This window comes from Rhipicephalus sanguineus, chromosome 4, assembly GCF_013339695.2.
Source record: "Rhipicephalus sanguineus isolate Rsan-2018 chromosome 4, BIME_Rsan_1.4, whole genome shotgun sequence".
NCBI classification, from domain to species: domain Eukaryota; kingdom Metazoa; phylum Arthropoda; class Arachnida; order Ixodida; family Ixodidae; genus Rhipicephalus; species Rhipicephalus sanguineus.
The window spans coordinates 26,456,566-26,484,560 of record NC_051179.1 but is presented as its reverse complement, the minus strand read 5'-3'; the positions used below and the strand labels follow the sequence as shown (position 1 = coordinate 26,484,560).

At 43.4% G+C, this 27,995-nt stretch overlaps 1 protein-coding gene across 1 annotated transcript; it reads left to right on the top strand.

Moving 5' to 3' along the window:
* Positions 1-65: 65 nt before the first annotated feature.
* LOC119389664 (serine/threonine-protein phosphatase 4 catalytic subunit) lies at positions 66-27,581 on the top strand. Its single transcript, XM_049414520.1, has 8 exons — positions 66-231; positions 611-769; positions 2,843-2,989; positions 7,723-7,902; positions 11,224-11,350; positions 20,949-21,138; positions 22,333-22,411; positions 26,946-27,581. The coding sequence occupies exons 1-8, from the start codon at positions 229-231 to the stop codon at positions 26,994-26,996; spliced, it is 936 nt and encodes a 311-aa protein (XP_049270477.1). The 5' UTR covers positions 66-228; the 3' UTR covers positions 26,997-27,581.
* The last annotated feature ends 414 nt before the right edge of the window (positions 27,582-27,995 follow it).

Below are 27,995 nucleotides of genomic sequence, written 5' to 3'. Positions count from 1 at the left end.
ATTTCACGATAAGCAAACTAGCGGCAATAACTAGCGGGACGACATCCGCAACTGCGCGCTCACTAGAGCCGGCCGAAACCCATCACGTGTCATTTTTCTTCCGTCCCTTGTTTCGTGGTGCGTCCCAGGCAGGCGCCGAAGTGGTGCGGCGATGGTCTAGAATCGATATTTGTGACTTTTTTTTTTCTTCTCTTTCACCCGGCAAACTGACTTCACGCTGTGGACGAAATGGCAAGTCTATTCCATTCATTCACGTGCCCATTTCGTCTACAGTTAGCCGAGTGTGTTCGTAGACGCCTCGCTGGAATGGGGCAGCGATGCCAGCGCAGTAGTGGTGCCTGTCAACCGTGCCCTGCCAAGCTCTGTTGCAGCGCAGCGGGAGACCTTCGCACTCTTACTCGCGTGTATAGACTTTCATTCACTAAAGCTACGCTGTTTCTTAACTACCCGAGAGTCACCTAGTCGAGAGTAATCGTCGAGTAACGAAAGTGGTGTAGTGTATGTTCTTCCGGCTGGCGTAACACCCGATGACTCGCGTTATGCATTACGCCGGCCTCGGAATCCCTTCGGCGGCTCTTAATTGTTGTTTTGCATTCCCGCGTAATCTCAGGATGGAGGCATGGGCGACTGCAGCGATCTGGATCGCCAGATCGAGCAGCTGCGAAGATGCGAAATCATCAAGGAGTCCGAAGTCAAGTCACTCTGCGCAAAAGCCCGGGAAATCCTCGTCGAAGAGAGCAACGTCCAGAGGGTGGACTCTCCGGTTACCGTGAGTTTCACTTCAAGCTGTGTTGATACCGCCACTGTCCGGGTAAACTGCATCAACATCTTGTACGTATGAGTCGTTTCGAATCACCTAATTACCGTGTTTTCTGTGGAAAGCGCCCTGTATGCGGCGATTATCGTTCAGTTGGTGTCAACTAACCTCGTATGCGCAGTGTTTTCTTGTATCGTCGTCTAGTTAAGTTATCGACTGTATGTATTATGCAAGTGGTGGTCCGTGCATATGCTCCAGAGGGTATTTCACGCGCTGAACTAGGTAAAAACGTTTTGGCTGAGTGGACCGGGGCCTGTTGTAGTTGCGTTGTATAAGAACGCAGAAAGGTTCAGCATCGGATCGAGAATTGTGTGTTAAATCACGACTTAGAAGACTCGTGACGTACTCCAAATGTAGTGTTTAGGTGTTTCCGCTTATGACTCAACCAATTTGCGCCCATCTATTTCCTTGGAGCTGTAATTTTACATCTCTGAGCTGTTGACAATGTTTCGTAACAAAAGAAGAATGGAAGAGTATATTTAGAAACGCGTTTTTGTCAATGCATTCTTGTGAACCAAACCTTTTGTGCCTTAGCAAGCAAGCATGCAGATGTCATAAATACAAAAGCTGTCTCGATGCCGTTCTTTCACGTTGCAAGTGTCCTTGCTCCATGCCGTTCTTTCACGTTGCAAGTGTCCTTGCTCCATGCCGTTCTTTCACATTGCAAGTGTCCTTGACCTGAAATTTCTGTGTGTTTTACTATGGCCTGTATTTCTTTAATGGATACTTTGCAAAACATGTGTGCTACTGTTCCAGTTGACCATGGGCTCTGTAGTCCATTCTTCTGTAGTGTATCCATATTGAGCATATTACTTTTTTCCATCGGTATGTGTTGGCTCATCAGTCATTTGCTATGAGACCTGCATTCCACCATACACACAATACAGCTGCTCATGCACCATTCTTCTATTAGCACATTGAAAGGACAATGTATTGGTTAAAACTAAAGGTGCGCTAACAAGGATTTACATATGTGTGTCTGTTTGTTTGTAAGTTACTATCTACAATAAAAGAAAAACTCTTATTGACAAATTATTGGTAAGCCAGTAAAGATTTTAAAAAAATGAAATGTAGGTTTGCTTTATCCTTAATGAAGGGATCTGAGTGTATCTAATTCTCTATTGGTACATCGTTTTTATCACAGAGCCAAGCCAACAATTAGTATTAAGAAATTTCACTCAGCCATAAGGGCCCACATACGAAGAGATTTTTGGAATCTATCAAGGGCACACTACGTACTCAAACTCTAGCGGGAACTTCGAATAACAGAATGTATCTAACAATAATTTCCTTCATTAATAATCAGCCTATTGCTGCAACATTAGTGATAATGGAATTCATCGAGAATTATTTATCAATCTAAACTGACTTATTCTTTAGCATTAGTGTCCCTTCATTATAGAGCCAGCCCCTGTATGTCACCTTGGCATGTTTACCTGGCTTTTTTTTTTTCTTCAGCATTTTGGCATGTTGTGCTGTGGCATTCAGACATGGTGTTAATGCAATCTTCCACTCGTATGTAAATGAACTCTGCCATTTACGGGGAGACAGTGTTTGGTGCAAATAAGAATGTGCACACTGCCCTGATAGACACCAGAAATATGTTGCGATTGTTCAGGGGTCTGTGGCAGATAACACAATTATCCAACTACTGCAGGTAGATTACTAGCTTGAAAGCCAGATTTTACTTGTACACAATGAAGTATGGCAAACAGTGCAGATGATAAGATCTGTGCACTATCAGTGCAATATTTATTAGGAGGGATAAAGTGTGCAGTAGAGATGGATATATAGTGTGTACGCTCTTGTGTCTTGCTGGTTTCGTTATGTATTGTACAATCGGTGTACTTGTCCTGTTTGCAGCAATGTGTCCCATCATCTGCGCTGTTGACTATGTTAAAATAAGAAATGGTATATCTTCAAGCTCACGCTATGTTCACGAATGAAAGTAACTAGTTCAGGGACACAAAACGGTTGGTCATTTAAACCAGTCATTCTCAGTGACATGTTGCCTCTTACGTTCAGGTATGTGGTGACATCCACGGCCAGTTCTACGATCTGAAGGAACTGTTCAAAGTGGGCGGAGATGTTCCCGACACGAACTACCTCTTCATGGGCGACTTTGTCGACCGGGGCTTCTACAGCGTCGAGACCTTCCTACTACTCCTCGCACTGAAGGCAAGTGCTTCACAAAGTGCTCAACATTGAGATGCTGCTGCTGCCCCCTCGTTTGGAGATGTGCCTCGACACGAAACTCCTTCTCACCCACACCAAGTGTAGGGCGATGCTGCCAGTGTTATGTTTCCGTAATGATTCTTGGCAACACATGTTATGAGAGAAAAGTTGCTTGAGAAACTCCTGTCACACTTTTGGGTGCCTCAGATAACTAAAGTTAGCATTATTCCACCCCTCCCTTGCATGGTCATTTCATTTTAAGCACAAAATTTGATTTCTTTCAGGCTGTGCACAGTTCATTGCATTCGTGAAAATAAACGAAGAAATGAAAACATTGGCTGTACCAGCTTGCACAATTTTTGTGTACATAGGACATGCTGAGAAAAATTTAGAGGTTAAATGTGGTATACACAGGAAAAGGCAGTAGTTTCAAAGAAAGTTGCAGTTGAAGCAGCCACGTCCCTGATGCCTCAACACAAGTAGCTTTAGACAAGTTATGCAAGAAATGCAAAAGCATGGCCAGAAGGCAAGCCAAGACTAAATGATGGTGTTTCGTGCGGCTTGCAGTTGGCATGAACATGAGTGAACTAGCAAAGCATTATGTGTTACTAAAGCTGCTGAAATGTGGAAGCGCTGGTGGCGTGGAGTTGAGAGAAAATTAAATGTTTTGCCACCTGTGGTTTCTTCATCATTCTCTTTTTTTTTTTTCTGAATTTTTATCAGAAGCAGATTTCTTTCATGCTGTAAGGGAATTTATTGATCTTTAAATTTATGATGAAGTATAACTTAACGTTTAGTTTGCCCTTATTGTCCTTTTGGACACACTGCACCTCTGGGAACATGGTCATGTAGCCACTGCATTGGACGGATGTGCTAACCAAACGGCAAACTACAGAGGACACGGGGTGTCGTGTTTAATGTTATGGTTGCTGTCGCATAATTTCATCCAACATCGAAACATGCCGGGAGTGTAGGTGCCAGGATGTCAACAACTAATGGCTGCTAGTTCAGGGACATTCAGCAAATCAACTAAATAACTTTGAAGCAATTTAAATGCCATATTGCAGGGTTAAACTTCAGTACCTTGTATAACTGTACAAATGCTGATAAGGCTTAATATGTCTTTAAAAAAAATAATGCATATCACAATTATTTTAGGCTAAAGACTGTGGGAACCTCAAAGAAAATTCGGAAGCTGTGGTTAACAAGGGAATGCCATCAGATTATTCGTAAAAAACGCTTTATATTTCAGATTTATCCAAAGTAGAGACAGCGGTGATTTAGCCAAATTCAAGAAATTTAGAAAAATCGTTAAAACAAAACCCCATGTAACAATAAGAATGCTGATTTTTTAAACCTATTTGAAAGAGCAAATTCTTGTAGTGATCATCTACTACATTCAGGCGCTTGCCAAACTAAGGAACTGGAGCTCATAGTGCATAATGAAATACTTAGCAGTGAAAAACTGGCAAGTACTAGTTTCAACCAATATTTCACTACTCTTCTCTCAAATAGCACATCAGCTGTGGATAGGCGCTGTGTGTTGCAATTTATAGGCACATCAAATGTGAAATCCACATTTTTAGAACCAGTAACTCAAGAGGAAATACCTTCCACATTTATGGACCTCAAGAACAGTACAGCATGCGATATTGATGACATTCAAATTGGACCAATTAAACATGTACTTAATAAATATCGGGCTTGACATGTACTCGACCTTTTAGTAAAGAGTCCACTTACCTTTCTGATCAACTTGTGTCTGACCACAGGAGTATTTCCTGAGAAAATGTAGCACGCTAAAGTTAGCAAGTTGTACAAATCGGGAAATAAGAATGGTTTTTCAAATTACCGTCCAATCACAATACTCCCGGTTATTTTAAAAGGGTTAGAAAACGTTATCTGTAAGCAAATCCTAGCTTTCTGCGATAAAAGCTCTTTTCTTGCATCAGGGCAATTTGATTTTTGTCAAGGATTATCAACTGAACATGCTTTATTAACACAAAAAGAAGTCATCCTAAAGGGATTTAAAGAAAGAAAGCTAACATTGGGTGTATACGTTGATTTTTTAAAGGCGTTTGACAGAATACGCCACCAAACTCTGTGTACTAAACTAGAACATCAGGGCTTCTGTGGTGTAGCCCTAAATCTCGTCAAATCTTATCTAGGACACAGAAAGCAGTGTGTGTAAACATCAAAGATAGAAGTTCCTCCTTATTAGATACAAACACTGGCATTCCACAGGGACGTGTGTTAGGCCCTGTGCTATTTCACATCTATGTAAACAATATAGTAAGAGTTAGCCAGAATGCCCAATTTTCAGTTCATGTCGATGACACAAGCTTGTTCTCTCAATCTGACGACCTATCACATCTTAAATATATTTGCTCAAGACACACTAGAAAAGTTACTGCAATGGAGGGAAGTGAATTCTCTGGTTATCAGTGCTGCTAAAACGAAGGCTGTTCTTTTCAAACCAGCTAATAAAATAATATATATACTAGTGTAGACCTTCACTTCAGTGATAAAAAGATTGAGAGAGTAGAAGACGTTAAAATATTGGGGTAACTTTCACTTTCATTCTCATGTGTATGGTGTTGTCAAAAAGGTTGCCAATGCATGTGAAGTACTTTCAAGATTCTGAGATATAGTTGCCCCCAAAGTTAAACGGCTTACTTATAAAGCTCCATTTCAGTCGCACATCAATTGTTGTAACCTTGTCTGGGGAAACGCCACGCAAAATAACAAACTAAAATTGCTCGCAATACAGATTGCAGTGTTGCCATACAATGCTCATACATCAAGCTCGTTCACAACATTTAATGTGCTCCAAGTAGAACAGCTGTATGATTTCAATCTCTTTGGTAAATACAAGCATAGTTTGAAGAGTGGGAAGAAAGGAAATAACATTATTCTGAGTCCTGCAAGTTGGTGGGGCGGGCCAAAGGCCCCGCCCAGGTGTTGGCCAGGAGTACTTTAGGTAATGGGGGCTTCTTCAACCCGCTGGATGGCCCAAGTTAATTCTCGAAGGCGTGGCTGAGTAGAAACAATTTATTTCTCACACTACGTCAACTAAGAAAATCATCTGAAAGACCTTACAACATTAGGCAAAAAGACACATGGTATATACCTTTTTCATGAATGAATTATGGCTTTAAAAGTCTTAAGTATATCATGCCAAACTTTTTCAATTTCTTAAACAACAAAGACATTACGGCTGATACATTGTCAAGGAAGGAGTAGAAAGATTATTTAATTATAAGCCTCTCACAGCATCTCTGAACATGATTAATCTTGAGTTTTTTTTTTTTGCAATGTATTATTTATACAAATTTATCTTCCCTTGACATTTAATATCTGGCTTGACTTATACCCCTGTCACACAGGGCAACGTAAGTGCACTTTGAGGGAGTGCACTTCGCCGCTAGTGTCTCTCACACGCTGTCACACGGGAATGCTTAGTGACACTCGCTGCAAAGCGCACTTGCCGGCGAGTGCGTTCGCCAACCTCACTTCGCCAAGACGGAGTGTGTAGCCTCGGTAGCAGTGGCTTGAGAACAAGTAAGTTATTACCGATATTGAGTTCACAGTATTTTTTAAACTATCGTTTTCGTTATTAGGAATATTGTTCTGCATTAAAGCATACCATACCACAAAAAACTACTTTGCTATTCTCGTTCTCAGGCAGTTTACAGCCACGGCTGCCAGGGGCATGCTGAGCACACGCCGTGCATTGGGCGCATCCGCCGCGTTTCTACCTAAAGTTTATTTTAAAGGCTGCTTATAGCTATAATACATTACTTGTTAAGAAACATTGCCGGAAATAACGAATATCTGCTGTTCTACTTAGTTAACCATCGCCATTGCCATCATTTGCAAAGTACACTTCCCTTTCTCGTGTAGCAGCGCGCCGCCAAAGTGACATTGTGGTGGCGTGAGTGCACTCGCTAAAAATGACACTAAATGTGCCAGTGTGACCGGGGTATTAGAAGTGCATGTTTTCTCCTTTAAATATGTGTAATTATGAGCTGTTCATGTATATGTGTTCTTTTTATTATGCGAAATATTTCTGGCGTGTAGTAATGTCTTATTTGCTTGTTTGTTTCTTTGTCTCACTGGTTGTTGTTTTTGCATTTCTTTTTCTCCCATATGCACACCTTATTTTTCACTGTTTGCCGATTGGCATTGTTTATGTAGTTACATTTTGCTCCTCTATTTGCCGATGTTTGCTTGCTTGAGTTTTATTTATTTCTTTATATTACAGTACCATGTGTTTCCTGTCAAACTGCTGAAAGGCCAGGAATCCTGTCAAGCTGCTATTTCAGCAGCTTTTAATTCCTGTCTTGCATCTTTTTCACTCTTTTATCATATTTGCATTTTTTGTGTTGACCATTACCATTGTATAAAAATATTGAACCATTGTACTTTAACACTATCTTGAAAAGAAATGCCAAATAAACTAAAACTGAAACATTAGCTCACTCTAGTGCCTTTGAGAAGGCTCCAACAGCTATAAAAAAAACTGAACATTGTGATTTGCCAAGTTGCGCCGTTGAAGAACACCAACCAAGATGTGGTGCTGCTGTTTGAATCAAACAAGAGATTGTTTAGTGCCATATGTTAGTCAAATAAGGTTGCACCATTTGCCGACTGCTAAGCAGGTCCACACAGCAAGTTTACATGTGGAAAGTAGGAGATCCCGTGGTTTTTCATGTCTCACGTTGTGCAACTTGCAGGTGCGCTACCCAGACCGCATCACACTGATTCGGGGCAACCACGAGAGTCGACAAATCACACAGGTGTACGGCTTCTACGACGAGTGCCTGCGCAAGTATGGCTCTATCACCGTCTGGCGCTACTGCACGGAGATCTTCGACTACCTTTCCCTGTCTGCTGTCATAGATGGCAAGGTACTACACTGTTGCAGGGTTAAGTCACGAACGGTAGCTAGTTTAGGAAAATAGGCAAGCTAGTGCAATTTTGCTGTCTGTATCAGGACAGACATGCACCTAGAGGTGGGATTCTTACTCCAGTAAATCGGAGGATGTTTAATTAAGTTTAGCATTTAAGAGTGGAAAACGATTGCATTTCGTAGGCTTGTGCGAATATCATATTTTAGGTTTGAAGCGAATTCGAAGTGAATAGTGATTTGGTCGAATAATTTCGAATCGAATTCGAATAGTATATATCACATATTTTAAAGAAAAATGAGGCATAGTTGTCATGACCCAACTAACCTGCACAATATTTTTTCAAAAATGAAATGAGGCATGTGCAGATGTCATTCTTTTTGGTTCAAAGGAAGTGAAAGCAACTTTGAATAGTAGCAGGATTTCACTTTTGGTAGAATGCAAGTGATAACCTGCAAAATATGTTACATTTTAAAATTGACTACACTTACCCCCGTATTCACGAACCTAACTTAACCTTATCCTTATGACTTAAGTCGCCCTTAACCATAAGTCCACCCTTAACGCGTTTCAAGAACGAACCTTGTACTTATCACAGAACTTTCCTCGTACTTATCGCCGTCATAAGTAAGGCTCGGTTAAGGTAGCCTATGACCTACCTTAAGGCTTCCTTGTAGACGCACAACATGGCGGGGGACAACTATGCGCAGTTCGTTGATTATATGTGGACCGTAATAAAAAATATTGAACGGCACAGCGTATGCATACGCGTACCCGCCGCGGCGAATCCTCAGTGGAACCCGATGGAGACCTACGATGGGCACGAATTTCTGTGTCGCTTCCGCTTTAGAGAAAGTGCCGTGAAGAAGTTGCTCGCAGTGCTGCCTCTGCAGGAAAATACCGATGGTGGTGGTGGTGGTGGTAAACATTGTATTCAAGAAACTCACAAGATAACACACACACGCACAGAGTACACTGTTTACGAAGTTCATTCACGTTCATGGCCCGAAAGAAAGTCAACAACGCAGTACCTCACGGTACTTGTTGACGAGATCCGCCAAGACGCCGCGACATGGCCGCGATGCCGCATTCTTCGTCGTTGAAGTTCGCCTGGTGCGTCGTTTCATAATGAACGCAATTTAAGAAGGCAAAAGACTCTAAACCGCTCAACCAATTGCATAAATCAAGTGAAGTAAACAAAAGTGAGAGATAACGATAAACGCTGAAGCGAGCACGAAAATACCGTCAACGAACAAAGCAAAAACGTACATGAGAAGACGTCGAAATAGCAATCGTGCTCTCGCGGCCCGACTGTGTCGACGGGGGTTCAACAAATGTGGCCAGACAAAGAATGCGGATTTCACCAAAAGCGGGCGGTGCCTTAGCAAACATTTTTGGTGTTTACGCATGGGTGCTTTTGTGCATACCATTATTGGTTTCTTGCAATGAAACTAATTTATTGTTGCTCGAAGTAATCATTTTGTAACAAAACTTTACCTACCCTGGCTCCCAGGGCACATACTTGACGAGTTAAGGACGCCTTTCATAAGGCGCACTTATGGCAAAATAAGGCAGGTTTTTGAAACTCACCTTATCCTTTTCTTATACTTATACTTTTCTCTTCCTTTCGTAAGTAGCCTTACCGCGATAAGTTAAGGTCGGTTCGTGAATACGGCGGTTAGAGCATATAAGCCGTTATAACAAGCTTTTAAACTTAAAAAATGATGAATCAGTGTGAGGGTATTATGTTCATTTAAGGAAGGACATGGCACTTAAAAATTGTTTTTTATTTCCTGATCGATTGTGATGAAACTTTATAATTTTATGTATGTTTGTGTGCTGATTTCAAATATGCAATTATTTTTCTGGTATAATGAGTAGTTTTTAAAATACAAAATATTACTGTGCCTTTTGGGGAGCAAGATTTTTTTCTAAACTGAGAGAGTTACAAAGTAAATCAGCATATCACAGTAACCTGGAATGAGAACTGAGTGCAGTACTACAACAAAAATGGATGTTCTAAACCCGTTAGAACAAAAGTTGCGGTCTGTTGAACATTACCGAATGAAATCCCAGCTTGAAATCGACGCACTCGTAAATGTTTAACCCTTTGCGGTCCAAAACCTTTACCCACTTTCCGGCTCTAGCGGTCCGAAACTATTTCGCCAGTTTCTGGCGCCGCGAATAAAAACACAAGCTGTGGAAGAGAAACGCACAGGATATTTATTTTTGCTCCTGCATTCTGCAGGCAACTCTTTTAGTGATATTTGGGCAACGTATGATACCGCTCAAAGCATTCCCCTGTGTGCAGGCCAGGGTTATTACTGCAGGTTTCCACCGCCGCCGTCGTCGTCTTCGTCACTCACTTCTGTCGAATCACTGTCATCACTGTCTGGTGGAGGCACGTAATTCTCTTCGTCACTAAAGTCATCCTCGCTTTCGCTAAAAGCACCGCCGTAAAACGCACGCGGTGAAAACGTGGCCATGCTTCTCAGCGAACCGCGCGCGCGAGTGGGTACGCTCTAGGCCCCGTGCTGATCATAGTGCTGCACCCTAGTGTCAAAAAAGTAAAACCTCAACAAACAAAGCTCACTTATTCCTCAAGAGATGGCCCTTCATGTATACAAAAAATGCGCGCGACTCGCGGTGAGAAAACAGCAAAATTTAAACCACGAACACCCTTGTCGGGCGGGGCCCGACAGCGGACCGCTACGGCCGTGTTGCGTTGTCGGGCGCTGCCCGACAACGGACCGCAAAGGGTTAACAATACCATAACTAAGAAACAAGAATGTGCACTAAAAAGTTAAGACTTACTCTTGTACTGCTCCATGTGATCCCATATTACATTTTGTGGGCTCCAAACGTGCTTCGTAACACAGTTCCTTATGCTCCAAATATGCTCTAAAACGTCCTCTTCCTGCTCCATAAATTGATCCAAATCCTAAGCTGGCTGGACCATCACTAGCAAAGCCTAAACTCCATAATAGGTCATAGTTTTGTCATGAGAAGTCTTTAGCACCCTTAGAAGAAAATGTAACTCATTTTTACCCATAAAGAATGTTAGTATGTAGGCCCTAGCAGCCACCACAGGAACATATGTGTTCATAGCATGCTGGTGTGGGGACTTCAAGCCAGGGTCCGCCAACAGTGTTTTCGTTTTGCACGTGACATGTCGAGCATCTTCTTGTGACAAGAGTGGGTTTCTGGTATTGTGGAAGGGTAATTTACTGATATAAGTGTAATCATATCTGTCTTTGGTGTCCCGTTAAATGTACTCAGCAGTCTTTCTTTTTTTTTCCCCCCTGATCCTGACACGTTCAGATCTTCTGCGTTCACGGGGGCCTGTCGCCATCTATTCAAACCCTGGACCAGATTCGCACCATTGACCGCAAGCAGGAGGTGCCTCATGATGGCCCCATGTGCGATCTGCTCTGGTCAGACCCTGAAGGTGAGCGTTTGCAGGACAACGTGGCGCGCCGTTGTACACCGTGTTTTCTTTTATGGCATCTAGTGTGATCTGTACGATTAAAAAAATTTAAGAAAAGATAACTGGATGCATCAGATTGTTTTCGGCAAGAGAAATTGGGATGTTTTGCCATGGACGACTTCAGATTATCCATGGTAATCCTGGAGTTATACAGTAGACTCTCGATAATTCAAAATCTGATAATTCAAACTTTTGGTTAAATCAAATGTTCTCAATGTATCTTAAAGCTGCTTAGTTCAAACTGCCCCATTGCACAAATTCAGTTAATTCAAACTTTTTGCTTATCACTCCTGGAAATACCTACGCGTTTTTATTTTGCAAATAAAGTCGATTGCCTGTCTAAAAAGTGGCCAAACTAGCCAAATCATGCACAGCTGCAAACGCATGCTGACTGAAGGGGGGAGATAAAAGTGGCGGTCTGGCCTTAATTTATCGCGTGCCGAGCCCTTCTTAAAGTCGATTTCACCGCAGTACAGTGGTGTCATGGGAGAAAGCTCCCTAAGAATGGGAAGGGGCTACCAGCTATCACGGGACACATTTCATCCCTCAGTTACACACACTGGAACACGTGTATATTGACGAGCAACACTCCGATCACCGATGTCTGAGAACTTCGTGCACAACTGTCTCTGATGTTGCTGTGGCACTGAGAAACAATAAACATCACAAAGATAGTTGGTATGTTGCCCTGGGTCATATTTTCGAGAACTTCTGATAATTCAAACAAAATTGTGAGGTTCCCTCGAGATTGAATTACAGAGAGTCTACTGTATGTGCCAAAGCCATGACACATTTATGAGGCTCACTATCGTGGGCGGCTCTGGATTCTTTAATGTGCACCTAAATCCAAGTACAAGGGGGTTATTTAATTTCGCCCTCAGAGAAATGTGGTTGCTGTGTCCAGGAATCAAAGTCTCATCCTTGAGCATAGCAGGAGAACAGCTTAGCTGCTAAGCTAGGTACCTTGGTTGATTATGCAGACTCCGCAGCAAGGCCTGAAAAGCAGGTTTACCAGAAAAAGAAAGCGTTTTATTCTTTTATTCTTTGAGTGGCCAGTAATGCTTGTCAAATCATACCATATTTACTTACGCAATGATCACACATTTTTCTTTTTTTCTGTAGAAACTATAAGCCGAATATAACTTGAGAAGGCAGGAGAGACTTCGCCCAGATGATTGAAGCACAACCGCCAATTGCCTCCCCTACTTAACAAATACAGTGGACTTCCATTAAACGAAACTCGGTTAAGCGGAAAACCTGCATAAACGAAACTATGTAGGCACATATGGTTGGTCTTCTATATATTTAATGATAAGTTTCAGGTAATCTGAACATTCTTTTTGCTTACTTCAGTTAAATGAAACTAAAACGGGTGAAGTCCATGAACGTCGAAAATGGCCACAGCAGTCTAGCAAGTATGAAAAGAACAATAGGGAAGCTACTATAGCATAGTCAAGCCAATGCAGCGGTTGCACATGTTCTTGCGCCCCGCAACGATCTCTGGCCGCCATAGTTGGTTTAGTTTGCTGTCCGTGGCATTGACATCTCATCATAGATTCAAGATGGAAACAACAACAAAAAAAAAACGGCAGCACAATGCACTTCCTCTCGCAACAAGAGTAATGATCATCAAAGAACTTGACCGCAACAAGCTATCGAAGACAGAAATCGCGACAAAGTTCGATATCCCGAAGTCCACACTGTAGAGGATACTGAAGAACAAAGGCAGGATCGAAGAAGCTGTCAAGCTTGGGAACCTCGCCACGGACAGAATTCGGATAAGAATAACGGGGCGTGCAATGTAATTGAGGATAAGCTGTTCCTCCGGTTCATTTGGGTGTGCAGTGCAAACTTCCTGATCAGCGGCCCCATTTGGGAAGAAAAGGCCAAAGAGATTTCTTCTCAGATGGGGATTGAGGACTTCAGAGTGAGCGATGGCTGGCTGAGCCGTTTTAAAAAGCGGCATGGTTTTTGTCTTTAAGACAGTTTCCAGAGAGTGTGGGGCAGTCAACAGTGATGTCTGTAGCCACTGGCGACAGGGGAGGTTGAAATAAAGTCATTGCAGTCAACTGCTGATTTTTCGGACGACCGATTTTCCGGACATGCTCGAAAATTCGGACGCTTTCGTGGCACCGTCACCAGCCCCATAGACGTCAGTGTATAAGAACATCCGAAATTTCAGACGCTGAAACTCTTCGGCGTCCGATTTTTTGGACTTCCTGCCCGAATTTCAAGTCCGAAAGGCATTAATTGAAGCCCCCACCTCTGCCGCATCTATCATCTCGTAGGCTCGAACCAGTGCTTTCGCGAGTCGACCTGTTTGCGACAGTAGCAGAGTCCGAAAGTCAGCTTTGTCGCAATGCCGAAGTGTTATGGAGTGAAGCAGACCAGAAATTCAAAGGGTCGGTTATCACGGCACCATGCAGTCTTGGGCAGTAACTAGTTACTAGTAACGCGTTACCGGTAACTAGTTACTTTTTTCAGTAACTTGTAACTGTAACTAGTTACTTTTAAGTTAGAGGAACTTGTAACTGTAACACTGTTACTTTTTTCGCAGTAACTGTAACGGAAAATACCGTTACAGTTAGTTCCGTCTTTATGAAAAATTATCCAACAGCAACACTTTTTCGAACTTTCTTCTTTACCATATATCCTCTCCACCCCTCAACTTTCCAGAATAGGGCTCCCCTCTCAGTTTAGGAGAGGAGGTGACTAAGCGTATTATCTTCCCTGTAGACAGGGTTGCCACTGACTTTCGAGTAAATGTCGCCAAACGAAGAGCAAAAAGTCGCCAAAAGTCGCCAAAGAAGTCGCCATTCTGGATATGTGCGGTATACCTAGTAATAAAAGTTTCCACTCACGTATAGCCCCGTGGAATACAGTACCATCCAAGACCCTGAAATTATGTTGACGTTTCTCAATGCCAGTCGTTTCGCCCGCTTCACCATGGGAGTGCATAGTGCTGCTTCGCCGACTAGCCGCAAGATGTGCGTGGTGGCGCAAGGGTGAATGAATGAAACGCTCATGATATCCTTCCATCCCTGTCCGCTTGTTTCAAAGGTAAAAGTGTGGTAAACCTTGGGCGAAAACCGTGAAAGCGTTGTGTGTAGACAGCTTTACATACCCTTATATGAATTAAAAGTATTAAAAGGTTTATTGAAGGTAACACGACAGAATTCTTACAGGAACCGATCATTAGTGAGTATTATACCTCTTCATTGTGAACTAATATGATACCGGACGCCACTGACTCTTTCTTAAAGTCAGCTGTATCTACACCCGTCAATCTGATGCGTTATTAATAATCGGGTAGACAATGTAAAACGTTACATAGCCATTGTTTTCATTGCACACGCTCACCGAGAACAGTGGAAAATGCCTCAATAAATATTTTTTTAATGCACAAATAGCCGCGTATCCGCCTCTCTTCGCTATTTCAAAACAGTCTTTACGAGCTGAATTGGGGGTACTGAAACAGTGAATAAGTCACCAAGCTGTTCAACACAGTTGGAGCTTTGGCGGAACAAATGGTCGGAACAGGCGGCCAACCCGTCGTCTAGCCCCTTCAGAAGCGAAACTTTAGAGGAGCTTAAAGCACCTAAAGCCATAAACTTATAGTCAAACACTGCCCCCTCGCGGTTTGCAAGGCAGTCCGCTGACTTACATTTTGCTAGAATGTCGCTGGGGGACTTTCCAGTACCTCCTGCATGTGGATGAATTGAGGAGATACGTACACACGAGTTACATGACGGACATACCGAATGACTCGTAATATGCACATACTACTCGTGGGTCTAAACCCAAGAAAAATACAGAGAATGTTGCCGCTCAAGCGTTGGGAAGACACTGAGCTTAGGATGCATAACTCAGTGGAGACATAAGCTGAAAATCGCCAAAAATTCGCCATGTCGCCATTCATAATTTTAGGTCGCCACGGGCCTCTCAAATTCGCCAATTTGGCGAAAAGTAGCCACCATTGGCAACCCTGCCTGCAGAAGACCGAGGTTGGAGGTCTGTCATTAACGCAACATGTAAATCAATCGTGGTTCAACTGAACAGCCTGCTAAGTTCGCGTCCGTTTTTTTTTTCAGCATATATATCCTTTTCGTCACTTGAGCATCTAGCTATGTTCTTGGTGTACAGGTGAAGGAGCATTAGGATGCCATGTTTATAGTCTCCCTCATCTGAGGCTCTGAGCTAATCATGTTTGACAGGTGGCTAGAAAACAGCAGAACGCGAAACGGCTAAGGCCAGAAATTCCGTGAACTAGCGAAGCGATATTTTAAAACTTCTTTGTAACTGGTTGTAAAATGTTTACTCCGACTTAATGCAACAATTATCAACAAAATGACAGACGTTTCACCCCCAATGCAGGTGGCATCCTAAAAAAGAAAAAAAAAAATGAGCCGAGGTCAACCAGTCCACTAGTCACACATGTCCTTGTAAATGTCCAGTGGGGGGCCGCGGCTGTTTTTGCAAGCCGCGACGAATGAACCACGATTCTAGGAGTTGCTTTTCCCCCACCTTCATTCACAAACCGGCGTCGTCGCATTGTTTAGGTCAAAGCTATGACCTGTCATCCAGCAGTGCTCAACAAGCTCGGTCTTAGAACGCGTTGCATGGGTTGCTTTAGCGACATTCCGCTTGAGTTCTTTAGGCCTCGTTGATCATTTCCTGCCCGTTTCGCCGATCCCTGCATCGCACTTTTAGATACCGTCATGATCATCCGCAGGTGTGCAGTCTTACGATTTCATGAACACACGTCATGTTCCAAGGTAGAGTAACGGGACTTGAAAACGGTCTGTATGCCCAGCGGACCGGAAGCTCTCCGAACAGAGTCTGACACACCTTAAACATATGGAGCAGACACAATTAACATCGTAACCACTCGTGATGCACTCCCCGCTGCTCTTCGCATACGCTTCTGGGTATAGTTAATAAACGTCTTAGGATATACTGCCGTCGTTCCAGTACATCAACCACGTTTTCCACTTCAAGTAAAGAGGCGTTCAAAGTGATTGCTGGTGTTGGGCCCCCTTTTATGTTTCCTTCGTCTAGGGTTTTACGACGTGCAACCCTTATTAAATAAATTCTATAATTTGATTAGTGATCTATTATTTTATACAGTAACGGAAAAGTAACGACGTTACTTTTGCACAGTAACTGTAACTGTAACAAGTTACTTTCGGAAACACTGTAACTGTAACAGAGTTACTTTTTTGGCTTAGGTAACTGTAACTGTAACACTGTTACTTTTTACTGGTAACGTGCCCATGACTGGCACCATGCAACGATGTCGTTACGGATAAGGAGTGGAAATGCACGGAGGCCTGATGGCAGCAGGTGGCAAACGCGCCAGTATGGCTTAATCACTGACAACTAGAGCTGTGCGAATAGCAAAATTTTGGGTGCAAAGCGAATTCGAATAATAAAGATTGAGTGCGAATCGAATCGAGTAATTTCGAATAATTTTCGAATATTTCTCAAACATTTTTCGAATAATTCGAAGTGAAATTACAGAAAAAGTTGCAGAGAATCCCTAAGTATGTTCTTGTGAGATCGCAACATGAAAGTGTTTCTTTTCGCTAGGTTGATGAAGCACTGGTGGGGTCATATTTCATAGTTGTCTTTCTTATCAAGAGTGAGGCAATGTAGAGGCCGAATTGTATTTATGTACATGGTTTGGTGCAACCAAAGTGTTGCCAACAACACTTTACACGTGATAGGTAGAGATGCCATTTCCTCAGCCTCTCCTCCTCTTTCAACTGCTGTGGAAGGCCAACTGATGTGGCAGACAAGGGTGTGCTCCCTTCAAGTCCGGAGTTCCAAATCTGTCTTGTAGACGTTGATATATAAGAACATCTGAAATTTTGGATGCTAAAAAGCTTCGGCGTCCGATTTTTCGTACTTCCTGCCCAAATTTCAGGTCCAAAACAGCATTAATTGAGCCCCCAACTCTGCCACATCTTTCATTTCCATATTGGAACCAGCGTTTTCTTGAGTTAATACATTTGCGACCGTAGCGGAGCTTGAAAGGCAGCTTTGCCGCAATACGGGAGTGTGATGAGGTGAAGCATATTGAAAATCTAGGGACCAATTCCAAACGGACGTTGACTGTCTGTTGGCTAAGTTCGACCGTAACGGAGCTTGAAAGGGAGCTTTGCCGCAATACGGGGGTGTGAGGAGGTGAAGCATATTGAAAATCTAGGGACCACTTCCAATCAGACGTTGACTGTCTCTTGCCTAAGTTCGACCGTAACGGAGCTTGAAAGACAGCTTTGCCGCAATACGGGGGTGTGATGAGGTGAAGCATATTGAAAAATCTAGGGACCACTTTCAACCGGACTTTGTCTCTTGGCTAAGTCCGACCGTAACGGAGCTTGAAAGGCAGCTTTGCCGCAATGCGAGAGTGTAATGAGGTGAAGCGTATTGAAAATCTGAAGGGGTCACTTTCAACTGGACGTTGACTGCATTTGTCTTTGGGAAGTTCGAATAGTTCGAATAGTAAAATTTCAGTGCGAATCGAATCGAATAGCAAACAGTATTCGAAAAATATTCGAAATTTCGAATATTCGCACACCCCTACTGACAACCCTTACGATAAGCATCTTCAGTCAACTGCTTGGTAGTGCAGTTGCATGTGTACTGTGCGCATTTAATACGTGAGAACCCAAACGCGCCACGCTGCCATTCATGCTGCCTCTGTGTGCCAGACCGCTAAGTGCACCGCACAGACGCGTTGCCTTCACGAACAAACCAGCTCGTCATTGCCGCACCCGTGTGCGGTCAGGAATGGAGTGGGCATCACGTACCCTTTCATTACAAATGCGTGTGTACGGTACAGCAACAGTGCAGTGACGGCGTCAGCTTAGTTGGCGATGTGCTGCACACAACTAGAAACGATCGGCGTCACACAACAGCAAATTCTGCATATCGGCAGATATTCGGCGATATGTGTGCACTTCGTTTACGTATGCACACTCATCGGGGAAAGCCGGACGAGTCGTCCGCTCTTCCACCACATTCCTTGTGTTCCGCGTCATTGTTTCCAAACGCTCCTCGCGAGATAGCCGTAATCTATTCAGCACTTTCCTAGTATCGGCAGTGCTTATCACGAGACGCAAATTTGCAAGTGGTGGTTGGCACGTAGCACGTAGTTATGCGGGGTTCGCGGCAGGTACCGAATGTATTTGTGAGATCCTGGGCGCACACCAAAATCCCTAAGTGTACTGGGAGGCACTAAAGTTATTTTGGACGTAGCTGTGGTGATTTGACTGCTTGAGCGGAATAAAAAAGCAAGAATACGTTTTTTCGGACTACTCGATTTTTCGGATGATTTCGCGGTCCCCAGGGAGTCTGAAAAATTGGACGTTGACTGTATTTCATTAATTTTGTGTGCTTTGCTTAACGGAACTTCTCATAATTGGAACAAATTCTCTTGCCCCTTCGAGTTTCACTTGAGAGCTCTTTAGTCCACTGTAGCCCCACTGACTAATCTGGAGTGCACACCCATTGGTGCAGGCTCATAATCATCCAACTCTAAGGGGGATATTCCGCTGTCTTCTAAAGTTGTATGCGACTGTAATGTAAACTTGTGGGTCGTTTCAATTATGTGGGCTGAAATTTTCCGAAGAAAAATTCTAAACCGCTGAGAAGTTCAAGTGAATTTCACCTTACTCTTTTTTCTGCTCACCCTACTTTTACTAAACAATTCAGTCACTGGCAAAGGGTCTCGCATGTATTGCAACATGGTCGCTGGTTACCTGTAGTAGGTTTCGCCTAGGTACAGCAACGCTCTGTGCGCAAACATACACAATTTACTGTGTATGTTTGCCACCAAGAGTGGAACGGGAACACCGTCCTGGGGCCTAGTACTGCACGCATTTTTAAAATTATACATGTGCTGACACACTGTCCTGGATCACATCACAAACACTGATACATTTCAGTGTACTAGTAGCCATTCAGCGCTGCTTTGGGTGTAACCGTGATGGTTTTAAGCAGTTCCTTTGTTACGGGCCCATCAGTGTTCCCCACAGGACATTTTGTGAGGTAGACATTTGAGGAACGGAGGTGTGTGTGTGTGTGGGGGGGGGGGGGGGGTGAGAGGGAGTGTAGGTAGGAGTGGCCTATGCCCCATAGAGTTAAGGAAAATAAGGTGCGTCAGAAATTTCAGACAATAATAACTCTTTGGCATCCTATTTTTTAGACATTTTACACTTCATACTATCATTGCAGGTCTGAATTGGCAATATTTGAAACCACAACCGCTGCCACGTTCATTATCTTTCAGCCTTGAGCCAGCGCTCTCATATGCCAATCTATATTTGCTGCCATAGTAGGGGCTCAAAGGTCAGTTTCTCCTCAATGCAGATATGCTACGCACCAAAGCATACCAGGACTTGGAAGAGGCCTTTGTCATGGGACACATTTAGGCACACAAGTGCCTGCCGTTTTCTGTCAGTAAAACAGGGTTAATGTTTACCCGTTTTTAACGTACTAATGGTGAAAACATGGCTGTGATGAATCCCCGACACAGTCTATCTAAAAATTAATGCTTTTGCTGCCTGCACTGCAGTGGCTTGTTCTGCGCTGTGCCTATCGGTTAGTGCATTTTATTCGCACAAAGTGGAAGTAAAGAAGCACGCAATAGTTCTTTTTTTTTTTTGACGATTTCATGGTTCCTATGGAGTCCCAAAAATTGGATGTTGACTGTACTCGGGGGCGACAGCACGTTGTCCTTGTGTACTGCAAACTTGAAGTCGGAGAAGTGGGCTGTGGTGGGCGCAGAATCATAGAGGGGGGCAGTCAGCCAGAGTGGTGGGTGGCAATACTAGTGCTGCCCACTGTGAGGAGAATCATGCCCGTAGTACCGTGTGCAGTTGCAATTTATGTAGCATTTGAAGGATGGCACTCTGCATTCAGGTGTAATCCAACAATGACACTTGCAGCCATAAGAGTGTGGTGCAATCATTTTGCAGTTGGGGGCTCTAAGATAATTCAAGTGCACTTGTTTATTTGGACAGCCCCACCATACCACAACCATACCAACACACGTAAGTATATAAAGACAGCTGACTCCTTGCAGCATTCCGTATGATAATTCATAGTCTGGCTGATTTGGTTGCTAACTAGAACTGAAAAAGCCACAATATTTTGTTTTGTATTTGTCTCTTGTGGGACCCCGAAAGTGAAAGCAAAATATATTGTTACCAAGTAGTCACCGACTGCACCCAAATCACGGGATAGGCCAAGCCATTCACCCAAGGTAATCTGCAGTCACTTGGAGCATGGTGAAGTCAAACCCCGCTTTTCTATGCTTTTTGTTTGGTACCCTTTGAATTTGAGCGGCATCTGTCAATCATGGTCCCCAACCAATATTCTGGACTCTTTAGGATGCAAAAATGTCCAAGAAGGTAGCATTTGGGAAAAAAGAATTGTTATGCATTGTTATTATGTAGCACATTATTATGTATCTCTTAGAACAAGTAACGATTGACTCGCCCTGAGAAACAATATTGATTGCTTCGCTAAATTGTTGAATTCTCTTGGCCTGCAGACACACAGGGCTGGGGAGTGAGCCCGCGAGGTGCGGGCTACCTCTTCGGCAGCGACGTGGTCTCGCAGTTCAATGCGACCAACCACATCGACATGATCTGCCGCGCCCACCAACTTGTCATGGAGGGGTACAAGTGGCACTTCAACGAGACCGTCCTCACCGTCTGGTCTGCGCCAAACTACTGCTACAGGTGACTGACTGCATTCTGCTTCTTCGCACGTGACAGTTGGTTCCCAGGAATTCTTTCTTGGGGCAAATATGTGTGCAGAGTTAATGACCTGGAGACTTGAAGGGTTAAAACGTAAAAGGAAAACTGAAGCTCTCTGAATGGTGTTATTGTCGAACAAGTCATAGGTGATCAGAAAGGATTTGTAGCACCGGAAATACAGACACAAAAGAAGGTATGAGACGACATACAAGCACTTAGCTAACAGCAGCAATCACACTGCTTATTTACTAAGTGCTCATATGTCGTCTCATATCTTCTTTTGTGTCTGTGTTTCCTGCACTACAAATCGTTTCTGGTGTACAACCAAGAGGCCCAAATCGCCACAATTCTTAAGTTCACCGGTGATCTTCTACAATGGCCCAGTGATTGCTGTGGAAGACGCAGTCATGGGTAAAAGTACCCTGTTTGTGAACCTGATACCTTTAAAGCCTATTTCTTCTGCTTTGACCCGATTAGAGAAACAAAAATTTACTTAGAAGAAGTCAATGTTTGAAAACATTTTGTAGTTGGTGCAATCCTGTACTAGCCGTAGGGACTATTAAATGACCCCAATATAGTTGAAAGTCAATTCAGAGCTCTCTTTGACACCTTTTGTAGCATACGTGAGTTGACTCAACTCAAACAGTTAGTAAATACGTGGTGTGATTGCTGCTCTAGCTAATTGTGCTCTCGAAACACTTCAGGCAAGACAACGAAAGGGAAAACTGCCACCCACCCATTCATAGCACAGAGCAACAAGGAAATCCAATTGGATTTCTCAGAAAGAAATGCTTCTTAGTTTGTCCTGGTCCACGGATTTGAACTCTGGACCAACACCTTTTCGAAGCAGTCGCTCTACCAGTTGAGCTAACCAGGAGGCTAGCAATTGGCAACGCGAGGGCGAATTAATTGACGACTTGAAGCACACGCACACTGAATATGGCCATAAGTCGAGACTCCCACAGTGTATCCATAAAGTGTCTTTCGGCAAATGAGTTCGATCCCCAGACCAGGACGGATTTTCTTCAACTAGAAGCTTCCTTTTCTGAGAAATCCGTATGGATTTCCTTGTGGCTTCGTGCTACAAACAGGTGGTTGTCAATTATCCCTTTCAAAGCGTCTTTCTTCATTCTTTTTCTGTACACTCACAGCTGAGACGTTTTTGCTTCCTCATAGGTGTGGAAACGTGGCCGCCATCTTGGAACTGGATGAGCATTTACAACGAGACTTTACTATATTTGAAGCTGCACCTCAGGTTGGTACCCTTGCGCATTAGTCCTAGAGATTGTTGCACTGACTCGTGACCTAAGTTTGGCTGATTGCTTGGAACTTGCGGCTGTGTTATAAAGCTGGAGCAGTGGGTCTCCATGAAGTGGAGGCATAGAGGGGACATTGTTCATGACGTCTATTCACTTGGTGTCACTATTGCAAAATATCGCTCACGCACAGCTATAGTCGATTGCAACCTAAGAAAATATGTAAGCTCGGCCCACAGAACTGCAGCGCGCCCACTCTTCACCTGCGAAAGGCAGTCGTGCTAGCTGGTTTCTGCTCGAACCATAAATACTTTTTCTTGGCTAATATAAATACCACGCATAATACGAGTTGAAGGTTCATTGTTACTGCCTAAAACATTAGGTATCACTTAGCAGCAATGTCAGAATCCCTGACAAAATTTACCGGGACGTTTTAAATTTCCGACATAAAACCAGCGCCACATGGGAAAGTCAACTATCTGAAACATAATTCTGAACAGTAGCGCAAAGAAGCACAGGGACGGCGACAGATCAAGATGGGACAGAATTATGCACTACCAACTAGCCCATCAGTCTGTCCTTTTGAACTTTATCTGAAACACTTGAGAAGTGTTTTAACGTAACGAAAATGAGTAAGTGCTATTGAATGGAGCATTTATGCAAATTCTCTGTATGAGGGACAGCAATGGCTGTGGGTTGAGCTGACACTTTTTCTTGGGTTGTAGCAGACGATAAGCCATAGCAAATGAGCAACCACACTTGCAGCAACACTTGCAGCACCTTTTTTATTGCAACAAGAAACTGTAGCTCAAAACAGAATGTGCCTCTTGCTGTATGCAAGTGAAACTGGTTTATCAGCATGTCAGAACTAGCAGGCTTCAGTGTACATCAACACTCTTCCACTGTCACATAGCTGAAGTAAGAATTCAGTACTCAGGCACTGTAAAATAACTGTAACCTACAGTAACCTGGATTGCCAGGTTACTGTAGGCGTGAGCAGCTGTAGCGAAGCTGGTAGGGACATCTAGTGGCGTTTTGTCTGACTAAAATGTGTCTGGAAAACTTTGGTCTCACATCAGTAGTGCCACTTCCTATTACAATGAGATGCCATTTTTTTCTCAACATTTTTTTTTTTTAAGAATGCAGCTTTCCCACCACCATATGACAAGCGAGTGCCCTCCTCCTCCATTGAAGATGACAGAGAATGAGTTACACTTATGATGTATGAATGCTGCTAACGAACATATAATTGCTGCTGGGATGAATACAAGCTGCATTGCTGTAAACTTGGACCAGGGTCATCTGTGGGACATCCTCTCGTGCACTGTTGCTGTGCCACTGTGCCTTCGTTTCATACTGCAAATATTTCACATGTGAAGTGAAAGAATACTTTGTAGTTGGTATTTCAATGTTATGATTTTGATGTGCTACTCAAAGACAGGCTTTACAGTGTTCAAGGGCTGTGTGGAATTTTGGTCACTTCGATGGGCAGGTGACTTTCCCACCCTTTCATCGGCCAAACACGGCGACCGCACAGCACGGTGAAAGCAAGACTCCGACGCTCGATACGGTGTTTTATCGAATTTACACACCTAGTGGATGTTTGGTGTTGCACACACAACAGGGCTTTCAAAACAGCCCAGCCCACTACATGAACATTGGTGCCTGTATTGTCACTTTCACGCTCATAGGTGCTGCAAGCTTTTCTACACCAGCCTGAAATGATGGTAGGAATGCAAGTCTAACCAAAGTCTGTCACTGGTACTAATAGTGAACTGGCACGGTGATGTTGCAGCATTCACAGGCTACCTAAATGACCATATTGTTGCTGTAATAGACGAGGGGGTTTCAACATTGTACTGTAAGGGCCGTTCCATTAATGTACTGCAGATTCATACAGGACCTGCAGGGCTGTTTCTATATTTTCTTTTGTTTTTCCATGATAATAACGTCAGGAGTTGAAATTTGCAGACAAGCTGCCATTGCTCGATGTAGTGGTTATAGTTAGGCTTGTGCGAATATTCGAGCACTTCGAATATTCGAACGAATATTACAGTATTCGAATTCGCTTCGAAACGAATTTAAATTCTCGGAAATTTCGAAGTATTCGAAATGAACGAGTAGACATATAAACCGCATGTAACTTCCTGTAAAAGTGGTTTCACTGCAGTGGCGGCGTGCTATACCGTGAATACACCTTTACAGGAGAAATCAGCACTGCCGCGAAGCCCCACTTTAAGTCTAAATGAACATACAGTAAAACCTCGTTAATTCAAAGTCACTGGGACTGTAAAAATCTAATTAAGCGGGTTTTCGAATGAACCAAACATAACAAAAAGCGGGATGCAAGAAACTTTGAATTACTGGAAGTAAGCAGAGGTAGTCGTTTGCTGTTCCTGCTAGTTTGCGACTACAAGGGTTATTGATTGCCGTACGAGTGTGGTGTATAAGATTCCTTTCAGCTGCGGCCGCTTCTACGTAGGACAGACGGGCCGATGCATCAACCAGAGATTGTTGGAACATAAGAGATCGCTTACAAAGGCTCACCTTCTAATCTATCTTTACATTGTCGAGATTGTAAGTGCACGCCAAAATTTGATGAATGCGCAGTGTTGTACCGGCATAGAAATGAAGAAACGCGCCTGATGATTGAAGCATGGCATATCGAGAATAGTGGTAGTGCATGTGTGAGCCAACCGTCGATTAACTTGCATAAAGATGAAATCAAATGCCTTAACAGTTATCTTCCACGTAGACCACCACGCGTGCCGGATTGATAGGTTCGCCTGTTGCGTGGGCATGCGCAGATAAGTTTTCGTGCCTTCTTTCTTTTCAGCCGTTGTGCGTCTCTTCAGTTGTTAGTCGGCGTTTGTGGTGTCCTGACTTCTTTCTTGTGTCCGTGTTTGCACGCCCTGTCTTTTTAGAATGAATACAAGGGTTATGTTTGCCAGCAATACCTGGTCCCAATTTTGCCGCCAAACCGGGGAAACGGTGGACGTCGCTGCTGCCAGCGCAAGAAAAAAGAAAGAGGGAAAAAAAATGGTCTCGTGGTCAACTGAAATGCGCGCCTGTGGAAAAGACGTGCTTCGCTGCAACACAGCGGTGACACGCGGGCAGCATGTCACCTGCTCCTCGCAGCGTCAGCGCGTCATGATGAGACCATTCGCCCATTCTTTCTGGTAAAATAAAGAATTTAATAATGACCAGTGTGACGGAATTCGTGATGTGTTCTGGGTGGAAAAGATGATGACTGAAGTTTTCGAAGTAGGCGTTGCAGGCAAGTACTCCGCCAGCAGTGGAAGTGCGCAAATTGCCGGAACAACCGCCATTCGGAGGTTCGCATACATTGCGAATTCCGTCAGACCGCCCTTTATTAATTTCTCTTTTTTCCCAGAGAGAATGGGTAAATCATGACGCGCTGACGTTGAGAGAAGCATGCGTCATGCTGCCCGCGTGTCACCGCTGTGTTGCAGTGAAGCACGACTTTTCCGCAGGCACACATTTCTGCTGATCATCAGACCACCTTTTGTTTAGCTTTTTTCTTGTGCTGGCAGCAGCGAGGCTGGGATACTTCACTTGTCACTCATTAGTATCGCTACATTGCATTGCCTTGTGGCTCCTAAGGGCCATCGTTTCTGCAGATTTGCGGCTAAATCGGGATCGGGGAATTGGCACATGGCACCCAAAGTTTTCGAATTAACCGTGCTGGTACTGACCGCCACTTCAAATTATCCACTCAAATTTACATTCCAAAATACGGGGCCAATGAAATCCTAATTATGCGGGATCTCGAATTACTGAGGTTTTACTGTATTACCCTTGCACTGATTCATCATTTTTTAAGTTTAAAAGCTTGTTATACCGGCTTATATGCTCCAAGTATAGTAAATCTTAAAATGTAACATGTTTTACAGGTTATCGCTTGCATTCTTCCGAAAGTCAAACACTGCTATTACTCAAAGTTGCTTCCCCTTCCCTTTGAACCAAGAAGAATGACATATGCATATGCCTTGTTTAAACTTTTAAAATATTGCGCTGGTTAGTTGGGTCATGACAAATATGCTCATTTTTCTTTATAATATGTGATATAAACTATTCGAATTCGCTTCGACCAAATCACTATTCGTTTCGGATTCGCTTCGGACCTAAAATTTACTATTCGTACAAGCCTAGTTATAGTTTACCTTTGCATAGCCATTACGTCAAACCTTGGTGTGGTTGCCACTTTTACAACCTTGTTTTTACATCTAAGTTGTCCTTGTCTATCCTGTGCCATCGTTGTCATCATCATAGTATAGTAGCAGTAGCAGTGGATGTAACACAGGTCACATGACCCCCTGGGAGGAGTGAATAAATGAAATGACAATGCTGGAAATGATGATGATGGTTTTGTTCAAATAAATAAAACAAAGTGATGATGATTACTTTCTTGTAGCGAAAGTCGTCATCATCATGATCATCATTGTATCTTCTCTGTCAGGCGGTTCTCACGACGTGGAACTGACCGAATTTTTTTGTCTTCTCGCTTTGCAGGAAAGCAGAGGCATACCAACCAAGAAACCACAGCCCGACTACTTCCTGTGACAGGACTCTCCTGCCTCCACCTTTTCCCCAGCCCCCTTTTTGCACCCAAATGTTGTACCTCCGTGTCAACTCCCTCTCCCGTTACGAAGACGCCAAGTCTCATTCACATCGACATTTCTTGCAAGACCGACACTTATTGGACTTCTCATACCGGTTCCTTCCGAGGTCATTAATGCTCTACCATTAATGCTCTACCTTTCTTGGCTGAACGCACCCTCGAAGTGAGCCTGCCAGGACGACAACAACAAAAAAGAAAGATTGTTGCGCCACTTTCACGGCTGGGTCGTGTCATTCTTTTCATCGTCAGTGTCTCGAACTGAAATTACATTTGTGTGTGGGTTACAGGTGTTCTTTTTCCTTTCTTCTTTTTTTTTCTCTCCTAGCCTTTCTGCAGCTACTAGAGCTCGTATTTTATCTTGTTTGGCTGTTTGTTTTATAAAGACCACAGTGTACATACTATAACGGTTTCCGTTTTCTTTCGTTTGGTGTGTAGTGATCCTCTTCTTCACATCAGTTGGTAACAATTTGCGAACCATACTAGATCATTGCAAAGTGAAGCTCTGTTTCAATAAATGCAAAGACGTGCCCATGCAGTTTTATTGACCGTGTGTTGTCCTGTGCTTGTTGACCACCGCATGAATAGACTTGTTGCAGGGAGCCAAAGATTACATTGTCCGGAACGACTAGGTTGTACTTGTCATTCGAAGAGGCAGGCATGCACAACATGAACGTGAGAGGAATAGAGGATAACACAAAGATTGTTGGCTGTCCAGGGCTCTACTACTTTTTAAGTTCTGCGTTTTAGAGTGTTCATAGCATGTGCTTCGTTACATGCTTTACTTTATGGACCAGTTTACCAACACATTTGCTAGACAGATCTGCGTTTGTAATGGGCTCCTTACGTAATCGTAAATTCAACCGCGACAGAATACATCTTGTGCATCTGGCCGTTATACGCTGTGCTGGGACTGTCATTGACAGAACTTGTGTCAAAATCCA